This window comes from Chiloscyllium plagiosum, unplaced genomic scaffold, assembly GCF_037043375.1.
Source record: "Chiloscyllium plagiosum isolate Xiang-an unplaced genomic scaffold, Cpla_swu_hap1 HiC_scaffold_37, whole genome shotgun sequence".
Classification (NCBI taxonomy): Eukaryota; Metazoa; Chordata; class Chondrichthyes; order Orectolobiformes; family Hemiscylliidae; genus Chiloscyllium; species Chiloscyllium plagiosum.
In genome coordinates this window covers 6,469,736-6,494,487 of record NW_028270175.1, presented here as the reverse complement: position 1 = coordinate 6,494,487, position 24,752 = coordinate 6,469,736, and the positions used below count along the sequence as shown (strand labels likewise).

The 24,752-nt window shown below is 40.0% G+C and overlaps 1 protein-coding gene across 2 annotated transcripts in view; it reads left to right on the top strand.

Moving 5' to 3' along the window:
- ube4b (ubiquitination factor E4B, UFD2 homolog (S. cerevisiae)) overlaps positions 1–24,752 on the top strand; it is an 83,757-nt gene that overhangs the window by 43,748 nt on the left and 15,257 nt on the right. For both annotated transcript variants that reach the window (XM_043676206.2, XM_043676208.2), the window contains 15 exons: positions 1,606–1,720; positions 2,307–2,390; positions 3,613–3,669; positions 4,600–4,716; positions 5,925–6,023; positions 11,341–11,454; positions 11,956–12,154; positions 12,296–12,431; positions 12,752–12,851; positions 17,652–17,779; positions 18,864–18,962; positions 20,831–21,066; positions 22,399–22,525; positions 22,935–23,079; positions 24,236–24,370. In XM_043676206.2, the coding sequence (XP_043532141.1) occupies positions 1,606–1,720; positions 2,307–2,390; positions 3,613–3,669; positions 4,600–4,716; positions 5,925–6,023; positions 11,341–11,454; positions 11,956–12,154; positions 12,296–12,431; positions 12,752–12,851; positions 17,652–17,779; positions 18,864–18,962; positions 20,831–21,066; positions 22,399–22,525; positions 22,935–23,079; positions 24,236–24,370 (1,891 nt within the window). The remainder of the gene's footprint in view (positions 1–1,605; positions 1,721–2,306; positions 2,391–3,612; positions 3,670–4,599; positions 4,717–5,924; positions 6,024–11,340; positions 11,455–11,955; positions 12,155–12,295; positions 12,432–12,751; positions 12,852–17,651; positions 17,780–18,863; positions 18,963–20,830; positions 21,067–22,398; positions 22,526–22,934; positions 23,080–24,235; positions 24,371–24,752) is intronic.

The following is a 24,752-nucleotide window of genomic DNA, read 5'->3' as shown; positions in this document are numbered from 1 at the left end:
TTCTGTTGCTTTGTTCCCTTTGTCTATCTACCTTCATTTAAATCCTGCATGTCATCTTATTTATCCACAACCAAAACTGTCTTACCCTTTCCATTTGATGATCCACAGATTTTCACAAATATTACAACAAATCTCATTGTTTGTTACCAGATCTGACTTGGTCATTAAAACAACATTGCACTTGGCCTCCATGACCAAATATTAGCATCATTCCAGTTTGTACTTGATGGTAATGACAATCTAGGAGTCTGCTTCTTAGCCATTTAAAATTTCTTCCCTCTGTTTCTCAACTCCATTGCCAAAAGGGACGACCTAATGAATTCAGGTTGATTATTTGCCTTAAAAATTGTAATTTCACCCCATTATCAAAATATACATCATCAGGAATTGAATGGGATTTCCATAATGTTTCTCATCAGTCACAAGGCAGAAGAATTGAAGACTAAATCCAGTTAATATGAGAGAAAACTATTGATTTGTTTACAGCTAGATCAGTCTAAGGAGCTAACAGTAGAAATTTTTTTCATACAATGAATGTCTACAAAGATCTATGAGCATTTCATAGAAGCTTGTTCATTTTGAAATATTTACAATCGGGAGATGCACAAACCCAACTAAAATGTCTGATAAGGTCTACTTGATTCTGGATTCTTCCACTTTGTGTAAATTTGTGATCCATGGCACAAGTCGGGAATGTGATGGAAGTCTCTCCAGTTGTCCGTCTGAGTGCACCTTCAGCAACGTTTGCTGTGTTCACTGGTGACATCAGTGTGTACCATCTACAGTGTATGTTGCAGCAACTCACCAAGGCTACTTTGACGGACATCTTTTAAGGATGCGACCTCTATCATGCACAAGGATGAGTGTAGCAGATGCATGTAAACATTACTTCCTGCAAGTTCCTCTCCAAACCACAGATAATGTGTTCTGAAGATCACTGGACCCAAAACATTAACCTGCTTTCTCTTCACAGATGCTGCCAGGCTGAAATTTTCCAGCAATTTCTGTTTTTGTTTCTGATTTCCAGCATCTGCAATTCTTTAGTAGTCTTGTTTCATATGTCATTCTGACTAGAAGTATATCATTGTCTCTTAACTTGCATTGAAACGAAATCCTGGAAACTCCCTGCCTAACAGCATGTGCGTGTATCTACACAGATGAACTGTAGCATTTCAGGAATACAGTTCAATACCATCTTTTCAAGAGCAATTAGGGATGGGCAGTAAATACTGTCCCAGCCAGTAACATCCTATGAAGGAATAATAAACGATGTTTGTCCTTTAATGCAATGCACTTCCTTTTTGTGCACTCTGCTTCACAAAGACCCTGATGAGCTGATGGGGTTATTTAATGGATAGGGCTGTTATGACACAGTAAAATGGTCAGTATTCCAAAGGTTTATTGATAGCTTTCAGTTTGTTCTTAACATTTTAAAAGAATGCCTCTGCCTCTGTCTCTAGGCTACTTCTTAACCAAAAAAATGCCATGGCTTTGTCACACATGTTGTCGGTAGACAGCTACTTCATGTTTGTGTAGTGAGTGGCTTCATCTAAGATTGGGCAGCTATAATGAGTTTAATGAAACAAATGCATTTATATTGTACAGGTCCTTGTTGCAGCAGTCATTGCTAGTACCATATATGTTGTGTAGGAATCTTCCGTATGGCTTCATTCAAGAGCTAGTTAGAATGACCCATCAGGACTCTGAGGTATTCAAACAGGTGAGAAATTTTGCAGATATTTCTCCAATTCATTCTTTCCTATTTAAAGATGTTGGTTTTCCTTCAAGGTGTCAATCTCATCTGACTTTTATGTTATCAAACTGTGAGAGAGTCTCTAGGGATAGACTTCAAATACACTGATTTCTGACAACATAAAAGCCATTTTGCCTTTTAGTCCTGTTCAGTGGGAATATAACTGATCAGGATCTCATTCCAAATACCAGCTGTTATCCCATTCTCTCTCTTGCCCTCTCTGTCTGTCCCCCTCACTCTCTCTATCTGTCTGTTTTCCCTCCCCCCATCTGTGTCTCTGTCTTCCCCCTCTGTCCGTCTTATACTCCCCCCCCCCCCCCCCCCCCCTTTCCTGCCTCCATCCAAAATTAGAGCTGGGACAATTGAAAATTGCACATTTCAGCACATCATGCCTTTCCTCCCATGTCGCATACTTTCAAATGCATTTTTCACTCCGTGTATCAAATGGACGGTCCTGATGAAAACATTTGCTATGAAGTTTGACTTTTGAGTACTTGGAAATATTAATTCTGGTGATAATCTGAACTTGAAATTTTCATCTTCTGTCCAACAGATCTTTATTCCAATCATACAAGGTCTTGCACAGGCTGTGAAAGAATGTTCTTTAGATGGTGATAATTTCAAGTATCCACTTGTGGTAAGAAAGGGGGAAACGTGACGTTTCCTTTGTTCTAGACTGAATATTCTTGCACTCAATGTAAAGAATTTATACATTTGTTTTATATGAACTCTATTTAATACACTAGTTAACATGATTCACGAGCTGCTAATTGTTCAAATAACTCTGTTTTATTTATTGTGACTGTTATTCTGACCTATGAATATACAAGAATGCTAAACACAAATGCATGTATTTCCTCAATTATTTATAACAACATGGGTTCTTATTTCAGCATCTCGTTCTCATGTGCTACATTAGTTCAGAAATTCATCTTTAGATGAACATGTATCTGTTAGTTTGCAATCTGGTTTAACTTTTACTGTGCATATCTTGAAAACCAAATACAAATTAAATTAATTCTCTTAATCACGGGTATGATTGTGCACAGAAAAAGTTAAAATCGCACCCGTGATTAAGAGAATTAATTTAATTTGTATTTAGTTTTCAATATGTGCACAGAAAAGTTTAAACCAAATAAAAATTAAACTAATTCTCTTAATCATTGGTATGATGCATTTCACAGCAACCATAAAGTCTAGGTTCTGAGCTGTTAACACTCAGAATGTTAGTCGTAGTAAATGATGCCAACTAGCACTGGCATCCATTAAATTACACAGAACAATTTTGTTTCAAAGAATCACAAAATTGGTTCTCTTGCTGTCACTTGCTTTTACAAGCTGTTTTGATTTGTGAAATGAATGTGGCTGCTGCAAGTTGGCCATGTGGTTTTGCCAGGACGACGCAAGTTTGAAAATTGACAGATCCTGCTTCAAGCCCTGGGTTGTGGGAGTGCGCCTTTTCCTCCTCACGTTGCCAAGAAACAGTGGGGTTTTGAAAAAACCTTTTTATGACTCTATAAGTGCCTTCGTATTATCTTCAAGGAAGGAATTCAGAATATTTACCCACACTAGAGAGGGAACATATTGAAGACAGACAGAATGTTGTCCTGGGAGTGATGTGAGGTGGAAAATGGGTGCACAAAGATGTCACTGGTACTTAGAATCAGGTCAGCTATTTGAATTCACAAATAACATCAAAATCCTACATGGATAGACGTTGAAGTAAAACCCTTAAACATAGGTTGAATGGATCCTTACAATGTAGTTATCAAAACTGAATTAAATTTGTGAGCTTGTTTTTTCTTAGTTCTGTAATCTATTAGTCAATTAAACTGAATAATACACTTATTTTGTTCCAGGCTTTACAAGAATTATGTGAAATTAAATTTGGGAAGACACATCCTGTGTGCACTTTGGTAAGTTCATCTCTTTCTGTGTTGATATTGTTTTATGGTTTATTACATCAAACAGTGTTTTCAAGAGATAACAATTAATCAAAAGTAACTTCATATAGAAAGCAAACTAATATTATTTTTCTGCAGTAGTTTGATGACCAACCTCTCCTCAATTTGACTGGGGTGGGAAAAGCTTAGTAAAATTGTATGAAGGATATCTGGTGTTTTGTGTATAAAATATTTTTACAAATGTTCATTTTAAACATTAAACTTTAAATCTGTTTACTGGCTATAATAGTAGCTTGGGGAGTTTATCCAGCCTATAGTTGACCCAGTCAGACAGGTAAGGACTTGCAGCCAGTCTGTGATTTGTGTTGAATTTGTTGATTTTAGCATGGGCAGCATTTTGGATGTGATCTAGCACTCCTGAGTTAGAGTGGGAGCTTTCAAACTGCATTCTTAATCTGTTATCCAACAATCCTGCTGGGAACTGATAAATGTTGATTTCAGTTGCAATAGAGTGACTTGGCTAGGATAAAATTAAGTATCTCACAACACCAGGTTATAGTACAACAGGTTTATTTGGAAGTGCTGGCTTTTAGAGCACTGCTCCTTCATCAGGTAGCAGTGGTCCTGAAAGCTAATGCTTCCAAATAAACTTGTTGGACCATAACCTTGTGTTGTGTGATATTTAAGTTTGTCTACCCCAGCCCAACACCAGCACCTCCTCATCTTGGCTAGGATAAGCAATTTAAGGTGCCACAGGGAGTCAGTGTCAGCATAGCTATATACAAGCAAAAATAAAAATCTGTGCTTTCAGGACAGACAAAAGTTGGAACAAATCATTATAGGCAGGTGCAGGGTGGGGGAGGAGTTGAGCCTTATTTACTGATGGTGGTTGTTCAAAAAAAAGAATCCATTGATTCACTGTACATTCTTTTGTCTTCCCAGGTGATCTCACTTCCTTTGTTTTTGCCTGATCCTTTAAGTCAAGGAACCGGCAGAGAGTTGCAGAGACTGTCAGTCCTTGGCTCCTTCTTCAGCCTGTCTGTGTTTGCAGAGGATGATGTAAGTACTGTAGAACATTTAATTACCCATCTGTGTGCATCTTGGGTAATGCAAAGGCCAACATGACCATAATAATAAATGCACGGGGAGGAAACTGCTGTCTGGTGGAGTTGAAGAGTAACAGATGTAATAATATGTCTTTTATTTGTCTGAAAAACTACACCGTTCAACTGACTTAGGTGGAAAAAAAAATGCCTTTAAAGGCTTTGTGGATGCTCGAGATCTGAAACAAAAGCAGCAGTTGCTGGAAATTCCCAGCAAGTCTGATAGCATCAGTCAGGAGAAAATAGAGTCAATGTTTCGAGTCTGGTGACTCTTCATCAGAACTATTTTTTGTTTTTGTTTCGTTTTCTTGTTTTTGCATCTGCAGTTCTTTGGATGTAACTGTGTTCATATAACTGTTTTATCACCACCCCTCTGCCTCATTTCACCCAACCTCTAAAGAATATATTTTTATCCAAAATCCCAGAAAGACAAGGCATTGGTCAGCAAAATTGTAACACAGATGATAAGTCATAAAGTCACACAACATGGAAACAGACCCTTTGGTCCAACCAGTCCCACTTGCATGCATTTGGTCCATATCCCTCCAAACCCTTCCTATTAGCTTGTTTGACTTAGTTATGGGAAACAGTGTGTCAAACATGCGTATTTGTGCAATGCAGTGCATTGTCAAGTAACACTGAAGTGCAGAAGGCATTTTTAAACTTAATGGTGAACTGGCTGTCCTGTTACATCATTACAGTATAGTTTGTATGCAGACCCAAGTTGGAAGAAGATACTTTAGGGGAGCAAGGGAAGGGTGCCTATTGTGAAGTTGAGGAGAAAAATGATGCTTTAACAAATGTATTTGGGCTGTGGGGAGAAAAGTGGAACCTAAGTTATCTTGTTACTCTTCATGGATCCATTGTTCCTTCTCAAAATGCTCTTGTACTTTCATTTTTGGTCTAAAACATTATGACAGGGTGATGGTTATTGTTCATTTCTTTAAGATTCCTCAGATATTCTTTTGTAACTGTTCCACAGGCTTGCATAAAAGAAAAGTGGATGCATACCTGGCCAACTGAATGAATCTTGAAATAATAAATATTAGTTTCCTAAGTACAGTATGCAATCTTTACAAAAAACTTTGTTTCCATCTTAATAGTGTACTTCTCAGTGTAATTTGACAGTGTTCTGTTTGACAATAACCATGTGTTTTGTTTTAGACAAGAGTTGTTGAGAAATATTTCTCTGGACCTACACTTACACTTGAAAATACTAGAGTTGTTAGTCAGTCCTTGCAACACCATCTAGAATCAGCCAGGGTAAGTAAATGAATGAGATTTACTAGATCAGTGATAATTGCAGAAGATTCTTAATTTCTTGTTTGCCCAGATGTTCTTTTCTTGCACAGCCTCCAGCTGTCACTGTCTTCTAAATGCCATCGGTAGTTAATACCGGACAATTTTATGGTCATGAAGACAAAAGCATTAACTGAAGCATCACTATTTAGCCAGGAAATCATAGTAAGATATTGATTTGTTCCCCTCAAACTTTCATTTAAAATTTGCAAAATAATAAGAAACTTGGATTTACATAACGCCTTTCACAGTCACTGACTCAAAACACTCTATTGCTGATAACTCTTTATAAGAATGCTATCAAAATAGCAGTAGAGGAGAAAATGAAGATGCTGGAGAATCTGAGTCAAAAGTTTGGCGTTGGAAAAGCACAGCAGGCCAGGCAGCATCCGAGGAGCAGGAAAGTTGATGTTTCGGGCATTTAGACCTTCCTCAGGAATGTGGGCGGGGTGGAAGGGGGCTGAGAGATAAATAGGAAGGTGGGGGTGGGGGTGAAGGTAGCTGAGAAGGCAATAAGTAGATAGGTCGGAAGGTGGGAAAGAAGATGGATAGGTAGGACAGTTAGAGTGTGGTGCCGAGTTGGAGGGGTGGACCTGGGATGAGGTGGGGGGAGGGGAGATTAGGAAACTGCTGAAGTTGATGTACTTGGTGGAGTGGGAAGGGGAGTTAGGCGATGCCAAGACTGGAGGAAGAAAGCCTTACCTTCAACCTTGGGATCCTTCAACCACACGGCATCAACATCGACTTCACTAGTTTCCTAATCTCCCCTCCCCCACCTCATCCTAGATCCAACCCTCCAACATGGCATTGCCCTCTTGAACTGTCCACCTGTCCATTTTCCTACCCACCTGTCTGCTTCGTCCTCCCCTCCAATCTATCACTATCACCCATTCCCCCCCCACTTACATCTACCTATAGCCTTCCCAGCTACCTCATTCCCACCCTCCTATTTAACTGTCAGCCCCCTCCCGCCAATAATGATGAAGAGCTTCTGCTCAAAACATTGACTCTCCTGCTCCTCGGATGCTGCCTGACCTGCTGTGCTTTTCCAGCATCGCACTTTTCGACAATACCAGTGTTGGCAATGCAGCAGCCAATTTTAATTGAAATATCCACAAACAAATATGTGATGATTTAAGCAGCAACTGAAATTGATGGGGAACTCAACAGATCTTCTGTGGAGAGAAAGCAGACTTAATGTCCAATAACCTTCTTTGGAACTGTGATAATGACTGGTTAATCTCCTAATATTCATTTGGTGATTAATCTTGGCCAGAATGCACAGAATAACCCCTCTGAAATAATGTCACGGGGTCTTTTACATTCACCCAAGAGGACAAATGCTGCTTGACTTCCTAAGTGTTGTGTATTGCACTGAGTAATACTAGCAGGTGCCCAACTGGAGGTATCTATTATTGAACTAGCATCATCTACACTTCCTCAGCAGAGGGCAGCAGAGAGAAGGGGATCGAAATGCTGAGATCTTGTAATACAGGGGAACCTCGATTATCCGATCGTGATGGACGGGCACTATTTCGTTCAGATAAACGATTATTCGGTTAATTGATTAAATGTCTTTCCTCTGCGACTTGGAAATTTTAAAGTCTGCTCCCTGTTCAGGAGACTGCAACATCACATAGCGCGAGGCCCCGCCCTCAGCCCAGCACGCACCCCCCAATCGCGTCCAATACCTCCCCTGCCCCCCAACACAGCCTCCCGCCCGCAACCCGTCCAACCCCAGCCTCCCGCCCCCTCAACACTACCTCCAGCCCCAAACCCCTCCAACACCGGTGCCCCCCCCAACTCCCCAACACTGCCTCCCGCCTGCAACCCGTCCAACACCGGCCCCAACACTGCCTCCCACCTGCAACCTGTCCAACACCCCCCCCCCCCCCCCCAACACTGCCTCCCGCCCCAAACCCCTCCAACACCGGCGCCCCCCCCCCCCCAACTCCCCAACACTGCTTCCCGCCTGCAACCCGTCCAACACCGGCCCCACCCCCTCCAACACTGCCTCCTGCCTGCAACCCGTCCAACACCGGCCCCACCTCCCCCAACACTGCCTCCTGCCTGCAACCCGTCCAACACCGGCCCCACCCCCCCAACACTGCAACCCGTCCAACACCAGCCCCACCCCCCCCAACACTGCTTCCCGCCTGCAACCCGTCCAACACCGGCCCCACCTCCCCCAACACTGCCTCCTGCCTGCAACCCGTCCAACACCGGCCCCACCCCCCCAATACTGCCTCCTGCCTGTAACCCATCCAACAACACCCTCCAACCCCAGTCTCCCGCCCCAAACCCGTCCAACACCACCCCTCTCCTGCCCCACAGTCGTACAACACTGGCCCCCTCCTGCCCCAAACCAGTCCGACACCATCCCCTGCCCCCAACATCCTTCGCCTCCCGGTCCAACTCAAACCCCGTCCAACACCGCCTGCTGCCCGCTCCCCAACCCCGTACACACCTGCCCCCTCTCTGGGGCAGCTGGACTAGACACCAACAACAAGACTGCTGCTGCCTTTGTGGGGTAAGTCTCCAAATAGACCACAACACACACAGCCACACACACATGCACACAACCTTTTACTGCAATCTTTTGACAGGTTCCACCTTTGCCCTGTACAGGACAATGTTAGTGAGATTAATCTGGGGGTTGGTTTAGGGTACACCACTGTGTAGAACTCCAGGGAAAGTGTGGGGAGAGAGGGTGGAAGGTTATTCATTTGGAGACGGTGCCTGTTTAATCACTGTTTTTTAAAAAAAAGATGCGATCACTGTTGGCAACACATCTTTGATGTAATGTTTCCATTGGGACCTTGAGATGTCCTTCGGATAATCCGATATTCGGATAATTGGTATTCGGATAATTGAGGTTCCCCTGTATACTGCACTGCAGAATTTTGTTTTTATTTATAAAGTCATACAGCATAAAAACAGAAGCTTTGATCCAACTTGATCACGCCAACCAGACATCCTAATCTGACCTAGTCCCATCTGCCAGCATATGGCCCATATCCTTCTAAACCCTTCCTATTCATCTGCCTATCCAGATGCTTTTTAAATGTTGTAACTGTACCTGCTTCCAACACTTCCTCTGGCAGCTTGTTCCACACACATATTACCCTCTGCGTGGAAAAAGTTACCCCTCAGGTCCTTTTAAAATCTTTCCCCTTTCACTTTAAACCTAAGTCACAAATCTCCACAAACCTGAAAAGCAACCCTCTACCACCACCCTCGTTTCCCTCCTCCAAGCTACTTTAGAATCTTCTCTTTGATTCCGTGCGATCTAACCATACTAATCAGTGCAGAACGTTGAAACAATGTTTGCTGAGTCCATATAGACAGCATCCACTGCTCTGCCTTCAATAATTATCTTTGTCACCTCTTCAGAAAGCTGAATCAAGTCAGTGAGATATGATTTCCTGTGCACAAAGCCATGTTGACTATCCTTAATCAGTCCTTGCCTTTCAAAATGCTTTTAAATACTGCCCTGCGGAATCCCCTTCAACAACTTGCCACCACTGATGTTAGGCTCATTGGTCTAAAGCTCCCTGGCTTTTTTTTAAATAATGGCACCACATAATGGCCAGCTCCGGTCTTCCAGCACCTCACCAGAATATCTCTAATCTCTTCACTTGCCTTCCATAATGTCATGGGATACACCTGATCAGATCCTGGGATTTTTCTGCCTTTGTGTTTAAGACCTCTCGCACCACCTCTTCTGTAACATGAACTCTTTTCAAGGCATTACTATTTCCCCAAGTTCCCCAGCTACCATGTCCTTCTCCACAGTAAATAGCGATGTGAAATGTTCATTGAGTATCTTGACCATCTCTTGTGGTTCCACACATAGGTGGCCATGTTGAACTTTAAGGGGCCCTCTTCTCTCCCTAGCAACTCTTTTGCCCCTTGATGTACATATAGAATCTCTTAGTTCTATTTTCCAAAGCTATCTCATATCCCCTTTTTGCCCTCCTAATTTCCCTGCAAGTATACTTCTACTGCTCTTATATTGTAGGGATTCACTCAATACCAGCTGTCTAAACTTAGCATATGCTTTTACTTGACCAGAGCCTCAATTTCTCTAGTCATCTAAAATTTTCTACAACTACCAACCTTGCCCTTCACACTAACAGGAACATACTGTCTCTGAGCTCTTGTTATCTAATTTTTCAAGATCTCCCACTTCCCAACTATCCCTTTAGCTGCAAATAGCCTCCCCAATCAATTTTTGAATGTCCCTATCTAATACTGTCAAAATTGGCCTTACTCCAATTTAAACTTTAACTTTTTGATCAGTTTGATCATTCTTTTTAAAACTAGAAGTATTATGATTATTTGCCCCAAAGTGTGTTTCCACTTACAACTCAGTCATTTGCCCTGGCTTATTTCCCTCCACAAGCTCAAATATTGCTCCTTCTGTAGTTGGTACGTCCACCTATTCAATAAGAGAGTTTTATTGTACACACTTAACAAATTCCTCCTTAACACTGTGCAAGTCCAGTCTATGTTGGGAAAGTTAAAACCCCCTACCATTGCAACCCCATTATTTTTACAGACACCTGAGATCTCCTTACATATTTGCTTCTCAGTTTCCTGCTGACTATTGGGTCTATCACGCAATCCCAGAAAGGTGATCATCTCACTTCCACCCAAATAACTTTGTGGACAATCTCCCAGGAATGTTCTCTCTCAGTACAGCTGTATTGTTATCCCTAACCAAAAATGCTGCTTCCCTCCTCTCTTGTCTCCCTTTCTATCTTTCCAATAGCATATATACCCTGGAACATGAAATTGCCAGTCCTGTTCATCCCTAAGCCACATTTCTGGAATAGCTATGATATCCCAGATCCACATTCCCAACCATGATTTATGTTCATCCGCTTTGCGTGTCAGACATTTTAAGAATGCCCAGCTGAATAATGTTTAGTTCAAGGCAAGGCCACTAAATAAATGATGTGCTGGGTGAGCACAGTTGATTCTGGCAACCATTTCAAGTTCATCAGCATTAACATCAGAAGCATCCACATTTTGAAGTTTGAATTCCAGAATTCAGTGTTTTCCAATTGGTCATGTGCAATTGCTTTCTGAACCAACATTTAAGTTTTTACACCTGTAGCTTTTGAATTGAGGATATCTGCTGATGCAGTTTCAAACAAGTGACAAGTATACTCCTTTACTCCTGCATCTTGGTTTTATTTAACTACTGAGGTTCACTGAATGTGGATTGAATGACACCTTCCAACTTTGTAATATCCTTTTGCATTTTGATTTGCAGACTGATCTCTTCAAAATTTTGCACAATATTTTACTTAACGGTGAGACTAGAGAGTCTGCATTAAATTACATGGCAGCAGTGGTAAATCGCAATATGAAGAAAGCACAAATGCAGGTAGGTGTGCGATCAATGGACATGGCACTTGTCAGGTTGCCTTATTAGTGAGATAATATAAAACCACTTACTGGTGTTAATGACATCGTCTGTCGATCTCTGGATGCCTGAAATTTGGTGCACTATTGTCATTTTCCCTGGGACTTCCACAGACCTCTTGCAGAAATTGCAGCAGAGAAATCTGCCTCTTCAATTTTTTTCAGTTGATTTTCAGAAAGTTGAGGTGCAATTTTATATTGTGACATGCATCTTCAATCGAACACCTGAGATTTAGAAAATGAGAGTGTAGTATTTTGAAGCTTTTTATCAGAATCCTGTTCTCGAGATTGATTTTGGATGAACAATAAACACCGGCCTTGTCAGCGATGCTCATGTCCCACAAAAGAATTTAAAAATATTTAGAGTATTTTGCCCATTTAAAAAGTATCTAATTTCATAATTGTAATCGAAAACTCAATGATAAGTACAGTATTTTTACAATGTAAAAATTATTTTAAATAGACAGATGACCGACTGGTATCAACGGATGGGTTCATGTTGAATTTTTTGTGGGTGCTGCAGCAACTGAGCACAAAGATCAAGCTAGAAACTGTTGACCCAATGTACATTTTCCACCCAAAGTGTCGCATCAACATACTGTCTGATGAGACACGTGTGAAAGCCTCAATGGAAGACATTAAAAGCTGGCTTTCTGAACTCAGTAAGTACATTAGAAATATTTAGTGTGCAACTTTTCTTTTCCCCTTCTGCAACTGTCTATCTTAGGTGTGTATTTTAAGCTGCGTTCTTTAACTTAACTTATTTTCACAATCTTTACATATTTTCTTTTTAATCTAAACAGATGATCAGTCTAAGTTTGCTGAGCCAAAGTTCCCTACAGAATGCTTCTTCCTGACCTTACATGCACACCATCTTGCTATCTTGCCAAGTTGCCGCCGATATATAAGAAGATTACGAGCTATTCGAGATCTCAACCGGTAGGAAGGGATTGCAAAAGTGGATTATATTTTTGCCTTTCGTGGAGCTTTATGGAGAAGTAGACAGTTTGATAATCTATTAGTCTGCTCGTGGAAGTTTTAAGTGCATAAAAATATGTGGTTTGAGAGAGACTAGTGTAAGCTCATCGTTTAGCATGGTTCCCATTTAGAGACTGTAGAGGCAAGCTGAAACCATAAATGTGATACAATGTTCTGCTAATAATGTGTAATAATACTTGTTGATCTCCTTGGGTCAGTGAGCTTTTTTTCTAGTTCAGTTAAGGTTTATATTGACTTTTTTTTCTTTTCCTATTTTATAGGACTGTGGAGGAACTGAAAAATAGTGAAAGTCAGTGGAAGGATTCTCCATTGGCAAGCAGACACAGGGAGATGTTGAAACGATGCAAGACTCAATTGAAGGTGTGTAAGAATTATTGCAGGTAATGATGCAATCTTGGCACCAATTATTTTGTTTTCTAGCCTGTTTGGATTCCACATAAAGAAATGATGAATCTATCTACTTCTTGCTCTTGCATCAACATAACTTTGGAGGCTGATTTGGCTTGCTTGGCTGAATAGTGCCAAGGGCAGGGACTTGGTGGTTGGTCTGGCTCAGGTACATTTGAAATCTGCTGCCTCTTCCTGCAACTGAGAATGAAAAGCAATGGTGAACCACCATTGACAAAAACGGCCAATAAAATGGCTCAGGATGAAGCCTCAGGACATGTTGAGGCAAGGACAAGCCTTTGTTTAGAACACGTGCCATGTTGTCATAAAAGTTAAGGACCTTTTGAAAGACAAATCATACTTTACTCATTTCCAGTTACGTATTCTAGGAGTTCTTTTGGTGATGAATTGGTAGAAAGTGATTTTTCTCTTGACTTTGAAAACAGTCCCTCCCTTTCCATCACCCACTGCCAACCCTGAAGTTTGATTTTCCTTTCGAAAATTCAAGTCCTGAAATGTGCATGCATTGCACCCGTAATGTTGAGTGGCGTTTTATAGGGATTTGAGAGTGACTACAGCCATGAAGAAAATCTATGCATTGCATGCCATTTACCATTGACAGCATGTACTATTAATTTAAACGTAACACCAACAATTATAGAGTGAATTCAGACATTTAAAAAAATAGTCAGAGTATGGTGCCAGAAAAGCACAGCCAGTCAGGCAGCATCCAAGGAGCAGGAGAATCTATGTTTCGGGCGTAAGCCCTTCACCAGGAATTCCTGATTCTTGATGAAGAGCTTTTGTCCGAAATGTCGATTCTCCTGCTCCGATGCTGTCTGACCGGCTGTGCTTTTCCAGCACCACACTCTTTGACTCTGATCGACAGTCCTCACTTTCTCCCAATAAAAAATGGTGTATATTTCATGTTGGTGATCAGTCCATTCGTATTTTTTTGTAGCTAAATTAGCTTGGCAGTATTTCATGATCTTGAAAACTGTTATTATAAATTTTGGAACATCCGTTGAATAAACCCTTAAGTGGAGCCTGGTAAAAGAAGTTATTGAATTGTCATTAAGAGTAACATTAAAGTGCTGTGGTGAGCTGTGTTGTGTAACAAAATCCTCTATTTGTGTTTTGTTGGTACGAAACAAGCCAGCAATCTATGACTAGTAACGTTTATGGAACAAGCAATTCCAAGAGTTGCTGGAAGGCAACATTCAGTTCTATCTAGCAATAAGCAAAGGACTTATTGCAAGGCCATTGGGAATATTGCAGGACAGTTTGGGAGTCGCTGAAGAGAGGTTCAATGGTTGGTTAGTTGAAGGATACAGACAAGAACAGAAGCAATACTGTTGTTAACTGTGTTGCACATGACAACTGAACTGCATGGGTTTTGTGTACTGAGGGGTCAAAGGTCTTAGAGTAGTTGGATAGCTCTGTTTATTGAGGGCTCAGGAAGACTTGTAATCGGTGGTTCTCAGAAGAAGCTGTGTGACACAAATGGTTCAGTCCTGCTGAACCATTGTGCAGTGACATGAATGGACTGATCATCAACATGAAATACACCATTTGAGAGTAGGGTTGAAAAGCCAGGAGGCTGCATTTGCTGGATGCAATTGAACAAGAGTAGAATTCAAAGAAAACCAAGGAGCAGTTTTAGGTTAGTGCAGCTGCTTGTGAATGAATAGTTGGTACTTGTACTTGTGAATGAGTACTAGTGTAGTGTTGGAGTCCATGGGATTGGAGAGGAGTGGGGGTGGTGAGGGGATGGTGGTTGGAGATGCAGCGGAGAAAAGACATTGATCAGAATGGGAGGAGTCATTGAGGTAGTTTATGATGGAACGTCTCTTGAAAAGGAGATTCAAGGCCTTATTGACACAAGTGAAGTTAAATGAGATTTGATGACCTATTAAGACAGGAAGAGTTGCTGAGACGTCTGAGAGACTTGAAACTTTATTGCTGGAACAGCACAGCAGGTCAGGCAGCATCCAGGGAACAGGAGATTCGATGCTTCGGGCACAGGCCCTTCTTCAGGAATGAAGAATCTCCTGTTCCCTGGATGCTGCCTGACCTGCTGTGCTGTTCCAGCAATAAAGTTTCAACTTTGATCTCCAGCATCTGCAGACCTCACTTTCTCCTCGTCTGAGAGACTGCCTTGATCACATTGCCTGTCAGATGTTCAATCAGTCTGTTTCTCATTGACCAAGTTAATGATTGTGTTAGTTGTATTGTAAGTTATATTACTGTTCTAATTTTGGATAGTAAAATTTACTATTCAAAACCATGGAATCTTTTGCCTTTAGGTTTTAACCAAGTTCTCTAGGTCTGAAATGTCTATTTTGATTTTGAAAAAAAAGGATTCTGTCAGTCCAGTGCTAAATGGCAGCACACAATCTTAAAATGAAGTACATGTTGATGCTGGTTTCTTGGATTTTTAACATTTTAATTCTGACTTTGTCCTACTTTTTGACATTGGAGATAAACCTGAGATTGAACCATTAAAACAGATTAAAAAGCTTCTTAATAAATGTGTGTGTATGGCAGTATCATAACAAAATTTTGAGGTCAGTCTTGTGTTTGACTCTGTAAATGTGTAGTATTAAAATTTGTTGGTTGCATGGGGGCAGTCATAAGAAGACAAATACTTGAATTGGTTTGCTTCCAAAATGCAAAGTACAAAACTGCAAATTTCAAATAATTTAACAGTTAAACCAGATTCTCATTTCACTGTTATTTGCACTGCATAATTAAAACATTAAGTAAATCCATTTGTAATTCGTAAGCAACTTTTGAACTATCATTTTGAACTATTCATTGTTGTTTGTAAGTTCAGTTACTGTAGTTGCATACTGTAGTATTACTGTTTCACAGCACAGGCACTCCTGTTCGATTCCAGCGTTGTCTATATGGAGTTTGCACATTCTCCCTGTGTCTGCAGGCCTTTCTACCATTTGCTCCAGTTTAGTGTCTCAGTCCCACAGGTGGAGGGTCGGTGCCAACTAGATGGGCCAAATGGCCTCTTTCTGCACTATAGGGTTTCCATAATATTCTGCAATATCGTTATATTTAAATAACACAATACATCACACTAACTCCCAATTACAGAAGATCTCCATTTTAATGTAGAATCTTTTACAGCTATTGAACTCCCAAAATGCTTCACAGTAGAAAATGTATATTTTAGCTATAGTCAGTGTTGAAATTCAGCAAACAATTTTTGTACGGTGTGGTCCCTGGTCCCAAAAACAGTAAATGGCCAGATGATCTGTGACTTAGTGTTGGCAAAAATTTGTCTGTCCATTGAGAATTCAGCTATTAAGATCTAGTCTAATAGCTAGCATGCCTAATAATGTAGTACTCAATCAGTACTGCACTGAAAAGTGACCTGAAATTGTATTCGCTATTGTATAGACAACATTTTTTCTTTGTTTTGTAGTTGAATAGTTCAAAATTAAGTTATTGTTTTAAACCAGAGACTGAACAAATAGATGGCTGCTGTTTTAAAAATTATGTTCACTGAAACACTTGTTATATACAAATGTTGGCTTTTCCCAGAACAAAGAACAAAAGCAGAAAAACAATGTTTTAACCAGCTCCTGATCAGGTTTGGCTTGTGTACAACAGCAAAATCTATTTGGAAAGAGAGCACCAAAACACACACACCCTCACCTGTGTGGAAGTATCGGAAAGTCTCCAGTAATGCTCAATCCCTTTCACCTTGATCAGCAAATCCCCAGTTGAAAGAGGAATAAAATATCGTTCAGATATCGGGATGGCCTGGTCACTCAGTGGTTAGCACTGCTGCCTCACAGCACCAGAGACCTGGGTTCAATTCCTGCCTCAGGCAACTGTCTGTGTGGAGTTTGCACATTCTCCCCGTGTCTGCGTGGGTCCCCTCCAGGTGCTTCAGTTTCCTCCGGTGAATTGGCCATGCTAAATTGCCCGTAGTGTTAGGTGTAGGGGAATGTGTCTGGGTGGGTTGCTCTTCGGAGGGTCGGTGTGGACTTGTTGGGCTGAAGGGCCTGTTTCCACACTGTAAGTAATCTAACTTAGCTATTGAAATAATGAATTTTCAACTAATGAGTGAAAGGTTGAATATCGACTGAACCTTTTTGTCAACATCAAAGAATCAAAGCAAAAGGAAGCAACCCATTGTATTTTGACTGGCGCTATTGTGTTTCCCTGTATTTTTAAACCTTGAGATTTTAAGTTGTAGAGTTAGCATTTTTTTTAAACTTGAAGGCAATTTGTTTGCAATGAATAGTTTTTTTTCTTTTTTAAAAAAAACCTGGTAAGCATTTTCGTTTAACCTGGGTTTGTCAGTCACGTAAATTGGGGACTTCAGATAGTTACACTAAATTTTTTCACATTGATTCCAGGGATAATGGGACTTGATCTCTAGTGTGCTAACTCAGTGGATCTTCATCCTACCAGAACATTAAATGCCAAATTCAAAACCCACATCATTTTAATGCATGAATTCTCCAGTGAGAAATGTATTCTTTTGGAGCAGATCATCAGCTTGTGTGGACCTTTCACACTGTTCCACCTAGTGAATTCTTCAAGTACCATTCCATATTTAACTATTTATTAATCCCATATAAACAAACATTTGGTAGCAAAAGGGTGTACATGCTGCACATGTAGTGTATAAGATGATATCTGACTCAAACATTAAAACATTGCCTACTTTTTGCTTTTGACTGAAAAGGCATTTTAGTTGGGGATGATTTTCCGTTTGTATTGATCTATTCTCTATTTTACACCTAGAAATTGGTGCGGAGCAAAGCATGTGCTGATGCTGGTTTATTAGATGAGAATCTGTTGAGAAGATGCCTCCAGTTTTATGGCACATTAATTCAACTGATCTTTCGTCTGGTTGATCCACGCTACCCAGAGTAAGTGTTCTACTTTTCTTTTACACTATCATCACAGATTGCAAGAATATTTCTATCTGTTAGACATTAGAATGGCTTTGATCCATTATCTTCCTGGATGTAGGTGTGCAAAGAAAGTATAATTTATTCATGTGTACCCTCCTCTGATGTATAACTCGAATGCAGGTTTATATGCTTGTTTTCAGAGAGAAGAAATTGTGATGTGGATCACTTTATAAACCTAATACCTAATCATTCCTGGTAATGATTCCTGGTCCCAATATTCTGGTTAATGTTTCTAATGTTTGCTCCCATCATTTATTGAAGTTGTAGAACTTATATTGGCAAACTATTAATTTAAATAATGGAGAACAAGAGAAGAATACCTGAGCCACTGTGTCTCTTGTCTAAAATGGGAAGAGTAGGAATTTGTGTTACAATCCTGCACAGGAGTCCTTGCTGATTTGTTTTTTTTTGTTCCCTTTTATTCCATTTGCAGAGAATTTGATTATTTTACTTGTTAATGTGATTTGTATCCCCTTTATATAAAAATACTGTGACACATGTAGCACAAGCAAATTGTCTTTGTGCACTGACTGTTACATAGACAAACTACTAAATTCTAATGCTAAAATCCAAAAAATACTGTTAATCCATTGCAGTCATAAAGAGAAATTCACATGATATGCTAACACTTAATTCTGTTAGTTTTGAGTTGGCTGGTGTATGAATTTGTCAACTTTTACCCACATCAGCCATTCCTCCTTGTCAATTACTTTCGAATAGCTTCATGGCCATTAAGAATTGGTCGAGATGACCATTTTTATTTCCAGTTAGAAATGCAGGTGGTTTGCATTCCAGCAGTCTTTGGATTTGGACCATGTTATCACTATATCACCTATTTTTCTGTTCCTACACTATTCACTTTGAGATCCGTGAATGAAGCAACCTAGCTGTAATATTGCTTTTTTTGAAACCACATTAACTCCGGTCAGTTTTATTCTAACAATCAAACTAATACTAATCAGATAAGTGTTGACTTCTATGGTTTCTTTTACTGTTGACTAACTACAGGATTGCTGAATGTTTTTCTTTCTCCTCACAGCATGACACTGCCCCTTAATCCAGAGATCCCCAAGGTGTTTGCAGCATTGCCTGAATTCTATTTAGAAGATATTGCAGAATTTTTGCTGTTTATTGTACAGTAAGTAAAAGTAATTTCAACAGGAGTAGCGATACGTTAATCCTTGGCTGATTTATCATCACCTGGGCACGGATTAAAACAAACTCTTTTCATGCAAGGTTGATAAACCTAAAGTGCGAAGCACTAACACTGATCTAGGAGCATTTGGCCCAACACTGTTCTCAACTAAACTAAGTTTGTATGATTGAGAAGATTAGTAGCTCAGTTTGAGGTTTTAGATGTAGGTTTGCTCACTGGGCTGGAAAATTTGTTTTCAGACATTTTGTCACCATACTAGGTAACATCATCAGTGAACCTCTAGATGAAGCACTGGTGGTATGGCCTGCTTTTTGTGTTTAGTTTTCCTTGGGTTTGTGACATTTCCTGTAGTGATGACAGTTCCTGCAGTGATGTCATTTCCTGTTCTTTTTCTTATGGGGTGGTAAATGGAATTCATGTCAGTGTGTATGATTCTCTCTGTACAAGTCAAAATCTTGAATTTAGTGCATATCATTGTCAAAAGTAGTTGTTTTTGAAGGTGGCAGAAATGCCAATTATTTTAAAGCATGTTTTCAGATTGTGATGGTGTGAGCTGTTCCCCTGGTTGTGAGAAGAGTTATCTTCAAATTGACTCAGGGTGTTCCTATTTATACAGTTTGCCAGCAGAGTACTAGTACATGTGATCTTAATGGGGCAAAGTTGCTTACACATGGTTCCACTTTGAAGCAAGGCATAGCGATTGTGCTTCCCCACCCCACCTACCCTAAAGATGTGCTGTTCGAATTTATTTAGGGGTACTAAATGCTATTGTTCAGTTAAGTTTTTTTTTGTTAGGATTTATCTAAATCACATTTGAAACATGTCAGGAGTCAGGATTTTGTCTCTCAGTACTGTTTAACGTAGCCCTAAGATTTTGCCTGTTAGTTACATTATTGCGTTGGCATTGGCACAAAATCTTTGAAAGTTATATTTCTTTAATGAGTAGTAACTGTAATCGATCAATTTGTTGTAAAGCCTGAATGTAACTTGTTTTGTTCTGTCTGTATACTGTAACTTGTATACTAATTGAAATTTGAACAGCCACCAGCCAATATTGTTTCTGGCCACTCTTAAACCACAGAGCCCAAGGTAATTTGTTATGCTCACTGTATCCTGGTAAATTCAGCACATGGCAGCATTCTTTCTGGAACTACCTTCACTTGTTTCGCTGACTGTCTTGCAACAAAACACACCACCCCACTGCAGCATTGGATTTTATCTGCTTTATTGTTGTCATCTCCCTGTAAGTCAACAAGTGACCATGAGCATCAGTGACATAAGCATCTTGTTCTCAATTCCACTTTCTGGTTGCTGCTTTCATGCTGCAGAGTGAAAAGGTTAATTTAAAATTTTCTTCTGATGTGATCTTATCAAAACATGCAAAATCCTGGGAGGACTTCACAATATGGATTCTCAAAGCACTTTTGCCCTATATGGGGATACAGTTTAAAGATAAGGAGTCTCCTGGTTAAGACTGAAATGAGGAGGATTTTATTCTGAGGGTTGGGAGACTTTGGAACTCTTTTTTTTTCTCCCGATAGTGGTGGAGGCTGAGTCATTGTACACTTTTAAGGGGCAAGTAAATTCTTTATTAACAAAGGAGTCAATGGGTTTTGGGGAGTAAGTGGAAATGTGGAGTTAAAGCTACAATTATATCAACCGTGATCATCTTGAGTAGTGGAATAGGCCAGACAGGCTGAATGGCCTGCCCGTCATAATATGTTTGCATTTGCTGGGAACATTGTGCCTCTAGCAAATAATATTATATTGCTGTTTGTGAAAACACTATGTGCCAGCTTTTACAAGTGATGGTTTTCTTGCAATTTATTTTATTGCTTATTCTTCTACAGATATTCCCCTCAGGTTTTATATGAACCTTGTACTCAGGACGTTGTGACCTTCCTTGTTGTATTTATCTGTAGTCAGAACTATATCCGAAATCCTTACTTGATTGCCAAGCTGGTAGAAGTCATGTTTGTAACAAATCCAGCAGTTCAGCCTCGAACACAGAAATTCTATGAGATAATGGAGAACCATCCATTGGCTACGAAACAGCTTGTGCCTGCGTTAATGAAGTTTTACACAGGTATGTTGTTCATCCTATTTATTAATTAACTTGGAGATCATATAGTACCTGGTTGATGTACAATGGACTTACTTTGGATGATCTGCATAAAGGAGCTAAGAATGGGTCATGAGTTACATAAGAAATTCCTGTATGACATTTTGATATGATGATGAAGAGGGAAGGTTTGGAGGGAAATGGGCCAGGAGCAGGCAGGTGGGATTAGTTTAGTTTGGGATTATGTTTGGCATGGACTGGTTGGACCGAAGGGTCTATTCGATGCTCTGTGACTCTGTGATGTGTGTTTCTAAATTCTCCTTGCTTTGTTTATTGAGGAAACAATCATTAGTGGTAGATCAGCTAATAACCATAGACAGCATTTCACTGCAAGATGGGTTGATTATATCTTTTCCAGTTTACTAAAAGGCTAAAGAATGCTGTTTTTTCAAGTATTGTTAATTCTTTAGTGATGGGAAATCGAGCACTGAAGCCAAAGATTAATATCTGGCTTTGTAGTGGAAAGTTGATGGAGAACACCAGTGTTGAGAAAGGATTGATCCTATCACAATAGAAATGTTTGTTTGTTCTGATCTTTTTTCAAACACCCCCCTCGATTCCTTTCCTGGAGCATGGGCTCCTGCTGTGATCTGGTTGCTCAGGTGCTGGTGACCCTCTAGTACCTTAAACAAATAGGCATCCTTAGTAAATATAGTGCTGTGTTGTGGGTCTGTTTGGGTGGAGTGGGATATATACAATAAAGTCGACAGAGTCCCACCAGACAGTACAGACTGTTATGTTAGAGAGAAAGAGTGGAGGGGAGAAGTTGAGAAGAAGAATTCTTCATGGGTCATGAAGTGTGGGACATGCACCCATGCTGTTGGCTTCATTCTGCACCTCAAACCAGCTGACCAGCCAACTGATCTAAACTAGCCCCTTTTTTTTATGGAGTAGAGGCAGGTTACAATATCAGTGTTATTATCACAGTGCAGATGCCAGGAATTGTTCAAATAACTTTTTGAAATTTTCATTTAATTTGCACTTCATTTTCAGTGCATATTTTTTAAATGATATGGAAAAATTGATGTTTATCTTAATTGTCAGAATTTATTCTAATTTAATATTTGGAAGGTAACACAGCATTTTAGCTACTGCATTTTGGAAAATGAAATTTATTTTCTTTGGAACTTTGTAAACTACTTGTGCTGTTTAAGCATCACCAGTTGCACTCATTTTAATCAGGTTATCTTTTGCCTGGGCTTTGTTTATAACATTACTGTTATTGTGTTACTGAAGCAGATAGTATCTTCAGTATTTTGGATGCAGCAGCAAAAAGTGCTGTTATTTGTTTCTCAGATGTTGAACATACTGGAGCAACCAGTGAATTCTATGACAAGTTCACTATCCGTTACCACATCAGCACAATCTTTAAGAGCCTATGGCAGAATGTGGCACATCAAGGTACCTTCATGGAAGAGTTTAAGTAAGTTGATGCAATCTAACATTCCTTTTTTTTTGAAAAAATAACTAGTTTTATGTGTAATATTATGTTAGTATGAGAATACTCTGCAATTACAACTTAAAAGGCATCTGGCTGGGTATATGATTAGGAAGGATTTAGAGGAATTGGGACAAATGCTGGCAAATGGGACTAGATTAATTAAGGATATGTGGTTGTCATGGACAAGTTGGACCAAAGGGTCTGTTTCCGTGCTGTACATCTCTTTTGACTCTATGACCTAAAGAACCATAGATTCATTGTAACCACCAAGTACCATGTAAAAAGGCAATTATTTGTGGTGGTGTTCACAAAACCTGATTTAAATTTAAAGTTTTCCTGCTTGCATCTGTTTTGTAGCCTGATTTACACTGCATACATTTTATACTTGCAGTTCAGGAAAGCAGTTTGTTCGTTACATCAATATGCTCATAAATGACACCACCTATCTGCTGGATGAAAGTCTGGATTCTCTCAAACGCATCCATGAGGTACAAGAAGAAATGAAGAACAAAGAGCGCTGGGACTCATTGCCCAGGGTGAGTGTGCATCTTGCTTAATGTGCTCTCTAGTTACTTTGAAGAAGTACTGGTATTGGATCCGGTCTGCTGGCCAGAGAAAGATGAGACAAAATAAAAGCAAATTACTGCGGATGCTGGAATCTGAAACTAAAAGAGAAAATGCTGGAAAATCTCAGCAGTGCTGGCAGCATCTATAAGGAGACAAAAGAACTGACGTTTCGAGTCTAACTGACCCTTTGTTAAAGCTAAAAAAAAAAGGGAGAAATAGGGATGAGACAAAAGCCATCTGTAATTCCAGGATGCTTAAAAGCAGCATCTCGAAATTCAAGAATAAGGTAACAATCTGTATTTGCATAGCTGGATGCCCATTATTTGTGCAACTATATGCAAGTAACAAACCCTTTTCTGGTAGAAAACCAAAAATACTTTTGGGTAATAAAATGTCCCAAACTATGTGCATAACACACGTTTCCGAATCACTGCAGATCTGTAAAAACTTATAAACTCTCAAATGTTTTTAGATTAGATTAGATGACTTAGTGTGGAAACAGGCCCTTCGGCCCAACAAGTCCACACTAACCCACCAAAGCGCAACCCACCCAGACCCATTCCCCTATATTTACCCCTTCACCTAACACTACGGGCAATTTAGCATGGCCAATTCACCTAACCTGCACATTTTTGGACTGTGTGAGGAAACCAGAGCACCCAGAGGAAACCCACGCAGCCACGGGGAGAATGTGCAAACTCCACATAGTCAATTGCCTGAGGCGGGAATTGAACCCGGGTCTCTGGCACTGTGAGGCAGCAGTGCTAACCACTGTGCCACCGTGCCGCAAAACTGGAATTTTGCTGCTTTTCAGGATTGCTGTCATATAGAAAAAGGAACATGCAGAGTCTTTGGGCTAAATGGCCAGTGTTTGGGCTGTTTGATTCTCCTTCCTCATCAGTCCACTGTTGGTCTGCATGATTTTTTTTTACGCTGAGAGTTAATAATGGGCTATTATTTTATTTTTATTTTTCACACAATTCCAAATTAGCTATTAAAATGAGCTTCTAATTTTTCTGAAGAATTGAGTGAGTACTGTTGTTCATGTAGATGATATACTGAAATAAAATAAATTCCACAGTTTAATGGACCTCTCAAGTTATTCAATGTTTTTTATTTTCAAAGGATCAGCAACAAAGCCGGCAGTCACAGCTGACACAGGATGAGCGTGTCTCCCGCTCGTACCTTGCTCTAGGCGCAGAAACAGTGGATATGTTTCATTATCTCACCAAACAAGTACAAAAACCTTTCCTTAGACCTGTGAGTACATTATCTAGTGATTCTTCCACCTTTTTAATCTGCCATTGCTAATAAATGTTTTGTGGGTCTTAGTTGTATCTCACTTCTGAGTAGTGGTCAAGATTTACTTTGCTTCAGGCAAACTGTTGTCCATTTGTGTGTGTCTCTCTGTGTGTGTCTCTCTGTGTGTGTCTCTCTGTGTGTGTCTCTCTGTGTGTGTCTCTCTGTGTGTGTCTCTCTGTGTGTGTCTCTCTGTGTGTGTCTCTGTGTGTGTGTTTGAATTTGCTAGATGCTAAACATGATCATTCAGATTTGAAAAGAGGGTGCATGGGCAAATAGAATGTCTTGAGATTACACTCAATCCCATTGTATTTGCTTTCCTGCTAGATCAAACATGGATGTT